This window comes from Nuphar pumila, chromosome 16 (genome assembly GCF_984573655.1).
Source record: "Nuphar pumila chromosome 16, dmNupPumi1.hap1.1, whole genome shotgun sequence".
Taxonomy (NCBI): domain Eukaryota; kingdom Viridiplantae; phylum Streptophyta; class Magnoliopsida; order Nymphaeales; family Nymphaeaceae; genus Nuphar; species Nuphar pumila.
Window position 1 is genome coordinate 9,245,600 of NC_143264.1, and position 10,864 is coordinate 9,256,463.

General features: G+C 38.1%; 1 protein-coding gene across 1 annotated transcript; it reads right to left on the minus strand.

Annotated features, from left to right (window-relative positions):
• Positions 1–769: 769 nt before the first annotated feature.
• On the minus strand, positions 770–10,457 carry LOC149812876 (uncharacterized). The gene is made up of 2 exons (XM_089991004.1): positions 10,435–10,457; positions 770–1,544 (listed from the first exon to the last, which is right to left on the minus strand). The coding sequence occupies exons 1-2, from the start codon at positions 10,455–10,457 to the stop codon at positions 770–772; spliced, it is 798 nt and encodes a 265-aa protein (XP_089847130.1).
• Between the last annotated feature and the right edge of the window lie 407 nt (positions 10,458–10,864).

Below are 10,864 nucleotides of genomic sequence, written 5' to 3' on the forward strand. Positions count from 1 at the left end.
CAAACAGTAGATGTGAATCCAGATGTGGATCTGAATCAGATGCGAAGTGGTTAGATCGAATCCGAATCTGAAATACATTTGGTAATACTGGATCCAGAGAAAGAAAAAAACAAGCTATTTACATGTAAGAAATACATTCGAGTAGGATTTTTGTTCGGATAAACAACAGATCCAACTTAAAATGTTGATCCGAATTTGAGCCAAATTCGAAAATGATCTGATTGAACAGATGTGAATTCAATCTGAATCCACATTCCAAAAAACACAAGACTCAAATTGAATTTCTGATCATATCCGATCTATTGGCAGCCCTAGCTGTCAGGTCAGTCATACCTGGGGGTGTCAATGAGTCAGGTTTGGTTCGGACCCAGGTGAAATCTAACTTGTACCAGATTTTTGGGTATTGTATCAGGTCCAGACTTGCGTCTAATCGAGTCTATTATAAGAGAAACCATATCCGTACCGGATAAGAACTCATGAACCATACCCGGTAAAATAATAAAAATACATTGAAAATTTGAGGGTCTTAATCAAAACTCGGGTCGGGCCTGGTATAAAATTTCACAAACTATACCCCGATCTTTCGGGTCCAGACCGGAGACTTAATCGGGTCTTCTTATTTGTCACCATACCCGGACCCTATAGGGTTTGGTTAGGGACAGGTCCGGGTAAACCCGTTGACACCCTTAGTCATACCCATATCTTTGTGACACGGCTTTTCATATTCTTGACACTGAAATATAACTTTTAAATTGTATTCTCTTGAAAGTTACAAGAGTGATACCCACTTGGGTTTGATTTGATTGGAGTCCCTAAATGTGTAAGTGAGCGCTACACTTCCATCCATCCTCCTCAGTACATACCTTTCTTCCAAAATATAGCACCCAATCTTCATCCATCTATTGTTTTCACACTCAAACACTTTCTCCACCCTCACCTCCAATTTCTCTTGTTTTCCACTCCCGTGTTCATTCCTCATCTTCTCAAAGATCATTAGACTTAACCCTACACCTATCAGTCCTCCCACCTCATTCCTCCCTCTCAAAACCAGCATCCCATCCTCCACATTTGATTCTTCAACAATATATCTGTCACCACCAAGCAATGCATCTTCCCTTTTCACAATAGTCTTCACCACTACACCCAATGTTCCATTGTTCTCAGCATTAAAAATCTCTACCCATTGTTGTTCAAGGCTCATCCTGTAAAACAAACTCTCCTTCACTTGATTATCCACACTCTCCAAGCCACCAATCTCTCTAATGAATATGAAGGGGCAGTACCACTCTCCTACAGTGACAATTCTTGAGCTCTTCTGCCACATTGGAAAATCAAAGTCTAGGGTTCTTGATCTTAAATGAACATTGAGACCCACTGCCTTGGTTAGTTTCATATTTTTTGGCAACTCAGAGGTGAAAACATCCCACCCTTGTCTACCCAGGAAATATGGAGGAAAGCCATCTGGAGCTAAGGATTCTGCTTTAAAACCCCAAACATGATGGTCTATTATCTTCATTTGCTGATAAATATTGCTGGGATTGACACTACAAGAAAATACGTTGTTAGCGACGGACTTTAGCGACGGAATATTTCCGTCGCTAGTTAGCGACGGATTAACGAGCGAAAAACATCCGTCGCTATAATGAACAAAGCTTACGAAAATAGCAACGAAATATAGTTTGTCGCCAAGTCCGTCGCTAATTAGCGACGGCTTTTGCGACATATTGTTTTGTCGTTACGGCCGCACCATTTGGCGACGACGTTTGCGAAAAAAGTTGTTCCGTCGCTAATTAGCGACGGACTTGGTGACAGAATATAGTCCGTCGCTTGTTTCGTAAATTTGATTTATGTTGGCTTATCGACGGAATTAATCTGTCGCTAATTTTCGAATAACCCTAATCCCAGATAGCTTTTCCTTTTCTTCTTTCGCTACTCCCATCGTTCGCCGCTCCCGCCGTTCGCCTACTCCCGTCGTTCGCCGTTTGCCGGTCCCACCGTCCGCTGGCCCCGCCGCCCGGAGACAGGTAAATGAGCCACCCCCCCCCCCCCCCCCCCCCCGCGTTTTTCGGCAGGGGGTCGACCCCCTGCTGGAACATGAAGGGGGTTAACCCCCTGCCTTTCCGGTAGGGGGTTAACTCCTTGCCGGAACAGGCAGGGGGTCGACCCTCTGCCTGCTCAGGCAGGCAGGCGACCCCCTGTTGTTTCGGCAGGGGTCGACTCACTGGCGAAAAGGCTGGGGGTCGACCCCCTGCCCGAACAGGGGGTCAGTTAACCCCCTATGTTTCGTAAGGGGGTCGACCCCCTGCTGGAACAACAGGGGAGTCGACCCCTTGCCGGAACAACTATTTTTTTTTGGTGACTTCATTTTAAAACAGCATTTTTTGTGCAGATTTTTCAACAGAACCAGCTCGTGCTCAGCTACCTGTGGTAAGTAAGCGACAAAAACAATGCAAATTGGGTAAATACCCATGGTGAGTAAGTGATGCAAGCGTATCACATGTTATTTAATTTATTAGATGTAACACTTTATTGTTCATAGACTCACTTAGTTGTTGATATTTAGGGTTGCTTTGTTGGAATTCAGAGATCATGCTGAGCATGATTTTAATGTATGAATATGGAAGTGTTCTTATTTTTGGAGTACGGAGTCCATGCTAGGCATGGTAAGTTAGTGAGATATTGAAGTGTGTTTGCTGCAGGTACATGTTTGTCATTTGTTTGATATGAATGATTACGATGTATTGCAATGTTTGATGTAATTGTATTCATGCTTGCATGTAGTTACTTTCAATTTGATTATGACTTCTATGTGAAATTGTATAATGAAAGCATGTTTCAAATGATTGTATCATGTCATTAATAGTTTGCACATGAAAATATTAAGTTATTAATGCATGCATCAAAATTCTTGTTATTGTATGACATCATATATTGCATGATAAATTTGATATTTTCTTCATCGTGACATTCTGATTGTTCTCTTTTAATTCGTTAGGCTATTATTCGTAACATCATAAGAAAATGACTGCAAACCGTGAATGGATGTACCGTGGGATAGTGGACAATGAGTTATCGCATAAATATATGGATGATGTTGAAAGTTTTATTGAATTTACAACGACAAGTGTCAGTACAGTGGATCCCACAGGTCAGATTAGGTGTCTCTGCAAGATTTGTAAGAATAATCGATTTGTATTTACTCATAGCGTTACACATCACCTATACATGAAGGGTTTTGTGAGTGATTATCAGAACTGGACGTTTCATAAAGAAGAATTTAGAAACGATTTTGATGCATGGGTGAATATGGTGCACGATAATCCATATACGGATTTGATATTTGATGTCGTAGGAACAGAATTGGGTTATGCTATGAGTTCTAGTGATGTAAGAACTGTCGTAGATGAAGAATCACCAAACGATGCAGCTAGTAGATTTTATGATTTACTTAGAGATGCTGATGAGTCACTTTGGAATGGTTGTGAGAGTCACACTATCTTGTCTGCAGTTCTTCAACTAATGAATTTGAAGTCCGAGTATAATTTGAGTCAATCATGTTTTGACCGTTTGTGCATGATTGTGAAGAGTATGTTGCCCAAAGATGAGAAATTGCCACAAAATTTCTATCATGTGAAAGTTATGGTCAACGCTCTAGGTATGGGTTACAAAAAGATTGATGCTTGTCCAAATCACTGCATGTTGTATTTCAAGAAGCAGAAAAACAACATATCATGCTCGTCATGTGGGCATCCTCGGTTCAAGCCAAAGATAAGAGGCAATGGTAGCACGAGATCAAAGGAAGTTTCATACAAGTCGCTCTGCTACTTTCCTATTACTCCTAGATTGCAGTGATTGTATATGTCTTCAAGGACAGCTAAACACATGAGATGGCATGCAAATAAAGTTTGACACGATAAAAACAAGATCACGCATCCTGTTGACGCTGAAGCTTGGAAGCACTTTGATCGTACTCATCAAAACTTTGCAATGGAAGTGCGAAATGTTAGACTCGGTTTATGTATAGATGGATTTAATCCATTTGGGGGTAGATCAACTTCATACTCATGCTGGCCAGTATTTGTAACTCCATACAACCTTCCACCAAGCCTGTGTATGAAACGTCCAAATCTTTTCTTGTCTTTGTTGATCCCTGGTCCGACCTCATCTGGCCAAAATCTTGATGTATATTTAAGGCCATTGATTGATGAACTAAAAGTATTGTGGGATGACGGTGTTACCATGTATGATGCCCACAAAAAACAAAATTTTAATATGAAGGTCGTTGATCTATAGACAATCAGTGACTTCCCTGCATATGGTATGCTATCTGGTTGGAGCACACATAGGAGGTTGGCATGTCCGTACTGCATGGAGGATTCCAAAGCTTTTAGATTGAGGCATGGAAGGAAGCCTTGTTGTTTGAGTGTCATCGTCGATTTCTACCCAGCGACCATCTGTTCCGACGACAAAAGAATGCGTTTAAAGCAGGCACAACTGAAACGGAAGGTTCATCCTCAAGATTGTCTGGCATAGAGATTCTAAGAAGATTGTGATACTTTCCAGATGTATTAACAGATGCCCGCAGTTCTATACCCTTCCATGGATTTGGGAAGGATCACAATTGGACGAAGAAATCTATTTTTGGGGAACTACCATATTGGCCGACCCTATTGATACAACATAATTTGGATGTGATGCATGTGGAGAAAAATGTGTTTGATAATGTGTTCAATACAGTAATGAATGTTAAAGAAAAAATGAAGGATAATCCGAAAGCCCGTATGGATTTAAAATTAATATGTAAAAGACCAGAATTGGAACTCAAAGAGTATAATGGCAAAGTACGTGCTCGGACCTGATCAAATAAAACATGTATGTCAATGGTTGAGACAATTAATATTTCCAGATGGATATGTCTCTAACATTGCTCGGGCTGTGAAGATTGATGATGGACAGTTATATGGGATGAAGAGCCATGATTGTCATATCTTTATGCAACGATTGATACCCCTAGCATTCCATGATATGTTAGACAAACCTATATGAGGGGTATTGTCTGAGTTGAGTGGATTTTTTAGAACATTGTGTGCATCGGATGTCGTAGTATCAGATGTAAAGAATCTCGAGGACTCTGTCATCACCATTGTTTGTCTGCTAGAAAAGATATTTCCGCCAGCATTTTTCGATGTTATGGAACATTTGATCATACATTTGCCATATGAACTAAGGGTTGGTGGCCCTGTGCAATATTGATGGATGTACCCATTTGAAAGGTATATGTTTTTTTATATTTATCTCTTTAATGACAGATATTTAAAATTTGAAATGTATATTTTTGCCAGATGCATATTCGACCTCAAAAAAAAGGTTCGTAATAAAGCAAGAGTAGAAGGCTCTATTTGTGAGGCGTACACTTTAGAAGAGATTTCAAATTTTTTATCTATGTACTTCGAACCTCATATTCCAACACGTTACACATGCCCGCCCCGTAACGATGATGGAGAACAAGTAACTGTAGCTGACAAGCGATCGATATTTCAACCACTTGGGCATGCATTTGGTAGTTGTCGATCAAGGCTCTTGACAGATCGAGAGCAAGACGCATCACACATCTATATTCTTTTTAATTGCTTAGCGATCAACCCATACATCGAGTAAGTATATGTAGATGCAACACAATTATAAATCATTTTATGTTCTATATATGGATACATGGCTCGGTAATATAAGTATTTGTTGTTTGCAAACGATTTGATCTAGAGTTGCAAAGAGAAGTTTCACATCTCACTGATGCAGAAGTACAAAAAAGAACGTGAAACTAAGTTTGTAGAGTGGTTGAAACAGTTGGTAAAGAAGCTAACACAAATTTTGTACTTATAAACAACACTAAGTTACTTAATTGATCGTGATCACAATCATTGTTTATGTCTGTGCGTAGGTCCGCCATGGTGATGTTAAAGATCAAGGAATATGTGATTTAGAAAATGGTCCGACCAAAGTTGTGCAATGCTACAATGGGTACATCGTAAATGGTTATTGATTCCATACAAAAGATTACGGTATAAACAAATCAATGATGAAGAGTGGCATGTGTGTCAAAGGTAGCAGCTACGGTGAAAATGAACATGATTACTACGGTGTTATAGAGGAAATAATGGAGTTGACTTAAGCATAAATAATAGGGTAACTTTATTCAAGTGTCATTGGTTTGATCCAACTGCAACAAGACTCGACAAAGCTTCAGGCATTGTGGAGGTGAATCATAAATCCAGGTTTGGAACATATGAATCATTCATATTAGCCTCGCAAGATCAACAAGTTTATTATACTTCATATCCGAGTATAAAAAAGTTAGATAGAAATGAATGGTGGCAGTTTGCAAGGTGAAGTCCAAACTATACCCTGAGTATGATCAGTTACAGGAAGATGAGTTAGCTGAAGACAGCGATTACTATCAATCAGATGATGTCTATGACTTTGCTTATGGTCACGATATTGCGCATGATATGCATGTCATATCTCCATTGGCCGATGAAACATTCATAGAGGAATGTGATCCAAATGATGTACCAAGTGAATGGGTAAACAATGAAGAAGAAGAAGAAAGTCAAACAAGTGACGGGGAAGAATTCTCAAGCTAGTGAGCAAAATCTTGTAATACAAACCTCTATTTAAATGCATTGCAATACTTGATGTGAATGATTTGAATTATTTGAATGTATTGTAACACTTGATGCGAATGAATGAGTTGTATTGCAATACTTGATGTAAATGATTAAAAATTTTATTTGAATGTATTGTAATACTTGATACGAATTATTCGAATGCATTGCAATACTTGATGTGAATGATTTGAATTATTTGAATGTATTGTAATACTTGATGCGAATGAATGAGTTGTATTGCAATACTTGATGTAAATGATTTGAATTATTTGAATGTATTGTAATACTTGATACGAATGATTCGAATGCATTGCAATACTTGATGTGAATGATTTGAATTATTTGAATGTATTGTAATTTATGCAACGAATGATTTGAATTATTGCAATACTTGATGTGAATTATTTGAATTATTTGAATACATTGTAATACTTGATGCGAATGATTTGAATGCATTGCAATGCTTGATGTGAATGACTTGAATGCATTGCAGTACCTGATATGAATGATTTGAATGTATTGTAATACTTGTTGCGAATCATTTGAATGTATTGCAATACTTGATGCGAATGATTTGAATTATTGTAATACTTGATGCGAATGACTTGAATGTATTGTAATACTTGATGTGAATTATTTGAATGTATTGTATGACATATGTTATTTGTTAGAATATGGTTCGTGGAGGTTACAGTGGTCGCTCATCCAGTAGTAGCCAGACCCAACCTTCATCTTTACGGGCTCCTGTGATAGGTATATCATTTAACTAATTGGATGCTTGATTAGTTCAAATAAGCATTCTGAGAATTTCTAACGTATTTTTTTACAGATGATGTTTCGCCTGTACATGACCCACCTACACCAGTTGATCACACAAGTCATGAGCCAACACAGGAAGCATGGTCTTCTCAGTCTGGCACAAGAAGACTCATTCGAATAGTGTATATCGATAATCGACCGTAAGTATTTCGTTTTCAATTATTGCATATCTTATAAATATTTTATATTGATATTTATTGTGTACCAATTCATGTGCAGCACGAGGTTTGAGCCATAAGAAGTAGTACGGGAGATTAGGAATTCACTTCTTCAACATCTACCAGGACCGGTTGCTCAATGGAAAGAGTATCCAAAGGAGGTGTTAGACAGATTGTGGTCTTCATTCACGGTATACAGTTATTCCTCATAGTTAATGGGTTTCATATTTAATTTTTTTAAGTAATGTCTACTAACTTTCTGAAAATATTTGTAGGCTTTGAATCGCTTCGCAACTACGGTGGAAGAAAATGATGCAAGGAAGGTGTGGCAGAAGGTGACTACTAATCGATTTGCAGACATGCTGCACAATATGAAGACTGAAACAAAAAAAGCATCTGGCGTAATAGATGATCCATTACAGTGGAAGGGTCATGACCCTATTACTATCAAGAGAGATTATTGGGATGAAATGTGCGATAAGTGGGCGGGAGATGCATTTCAAAATCGCTCTGCGAAGGCTGCACAAAATCAAGCGAAAATGCTCGAAGCCCATCTACACACAGGTGGATCTAAGACATTTGGAAGCCACCTGAAGAAAATGGTAACTCAACAATATATAATATTAATTTTATAAGTATTGTTGCAAACTTGTGAACTAAATCTTTTGTCTTTTAACTTCGCAGAAAGCAGAAAAATGAGGCATTGTACCATATAAGGATGTGTTTGTTGAAACACATAAACGGAAGACCACGGGAGTCTTTGTATCAGAAAAGGCGAGAATGACAACGGTATGTATTTATTCTATTAATAATCATTGCAATATGCAAGTTATCATAATGTTATCATTAATTATTAATGCATACTTTAAACATTATTTTGTAGGAGGCATATGAGCAACAGATGGTAGAGCAATATGGCGATGACGCTACTCGGCATCCATCATTTGATCCTACAGCATGGGTGACTGCAACAGGTGAACCCAAAAAAGGTCGCGTGTTCGGGTTTGGGAGTAATATGAACACTGCACCAGTTATTGCTTTTTCCAGTTACGGCTCACAGACTTCTTCCGCCGACATAAGCTCCAAGCAGCAGCCTATTCTTTCCGGTGATGATGTACGCCAGATCATTAATGACACAATGAATGACTATTTTCATGATACCGTCGCCCCCTTTCTCCGAGATGAGATCAACAATCTTGTGCTGAACAGGGGATCTTCGATTGCAGGTCCCTCTCAGGTATAATCACATATTCAGTTTTTTGTCTGCCTGAGAACACATATGAGCATAATTGAATCACATATATAACTTTTTGCCTGCCTTAGAGCACATATGAGCATGATAGAATCACATATAGAGTTTTTTGCCTGCCTTAGAACACATATGAGCATGCTATAATCACATATAAAGTTTTTTGTCTGCCTTAGAGCACATATGAGCATGATAGAATCACATATAAAGTTTTTTTGACTGCCTTAGAACACATATGAGCATGCTATAATCACATATTCAGTTTTTTGACTGCCTGAGAACACATATGAGCATGTTATAATCACATATTCAGTTTTTTGACTACCTTAAAACACATATGAGCATGCCAAAATTACATATAGAGTTTTTTTACTGCCTTAGAACATATATCATTCATGATAGAATCACATATAAAGTTTTTTGCTTTGCCTGCCTTAGAGCACATATGAGCATGATAGAATCACATATAGAGTTTTTCTGTCTGCCTTAGAACACATATAAGCATGCTATAATCACATATTCATTTTTTTGACTGCCTTAGCACACATTCGAGCATGATCGAATCACATATATAGCTTTTTGCATGCCTTAAAGCACATATGAGCATGGTAGAATCACATATAGAGTTTTTCTAACTACGTTAGAACTCATCTAAGCATGATATAATCGCATATAAAAAATTTATAATGCCTTAAAACACATATAATTCATGATAGAATCACATATAGAGTTTTTTGCCTGCCTTAGAGCACATATGAGCATGATAGAATCACATATAAAGTTTTTTTATTGCCTTAGAACACATATGAGCACATGATAGAATCACATATAGTGTGTAATTTATTTTATTATATTTTGTTTATCAATACTGACTGTTCTTTTCTTGTGTAGGCTGCTAGCGATAATCAGCGTAGCGGAGCTGAAGGGACCGATAAAGGCAATGAACAAGAAGACGCAAAAAATCTTGGCGATAATTAGAGAACTGTGTTGAAGAAGTTCTATTTTTTTTTTGTTTCCTAATTGTAATTGTTGAATTGTAAATAATTAAACTTGTTAATTTTAAGGTGGAACAATTAATTGTTGTAGATTGCTTTTATATGAAATTTTTTGTGTAGTTTGTTTTTTATTTACAGGAAATATAAATTGTACCGTTCTCGGTATTTAATTTTCAATTAATTTTTTTTATTTTTTTTCGTGTTTGCGACGGATTAGCGACGGAAACATCTGTCGCTATGCATATAAATCTAGCGATGGCTTAGCAATGGAAACATCCGTCGCTATGCATATAAATCTAGTGACGGCTTAGCGACGGACGTAAATCCGTCGCCAAGCCGAGGTCGTCGTTTAGTACCGGCGGATTGGCGACGGAATACACCGCTCATTATTCTGTCGCAATTAGCGACGAAAATGGCGACAAATTTATTCCGTCACCAGTTAGCGTCGAAAAATTCGCGACGTAAGCATATCGTCGCCTCGTCGTCGCTAAGCCGGTTAGCGACGGAATGTGGTCGTCGCTAATCCACTGCTTTGTTGTGGTGTGAAAGGCATTGGCTTCACATCTTCCATACATCTACAAAAGCAGCTTAAGGTCATGTCTTCTTCTCTTGAACAAGTATGAACCAACCTGGAATTTTCAAAATATCAAATACAAGAGTATCTAAGGTTTTACATAGATTGGTTTGAGAGTTGATACCATTTTAAGGATTTGCAAAGCTTGAGCAAAGGGAAGTACATAAAAGAATTAAGAGTACCAAGTGCCACTTTTCTCGATAGAAGAATTTTACAACTTTGTCTTTATTGTAAATTGGCACAACCTACCAACGGAGGCTCCTCTTGTGTAGTAGGAGCAGCTAGTGCACGTTACCTTGTGTTGGGATGTTGCAATTTCGAATCTCAATGGTATCGTTGTATAACTAATAGGGATATGCCTAACCCCAGCTTGCCTATAAAAAAAAATTGGCACAATTACATAA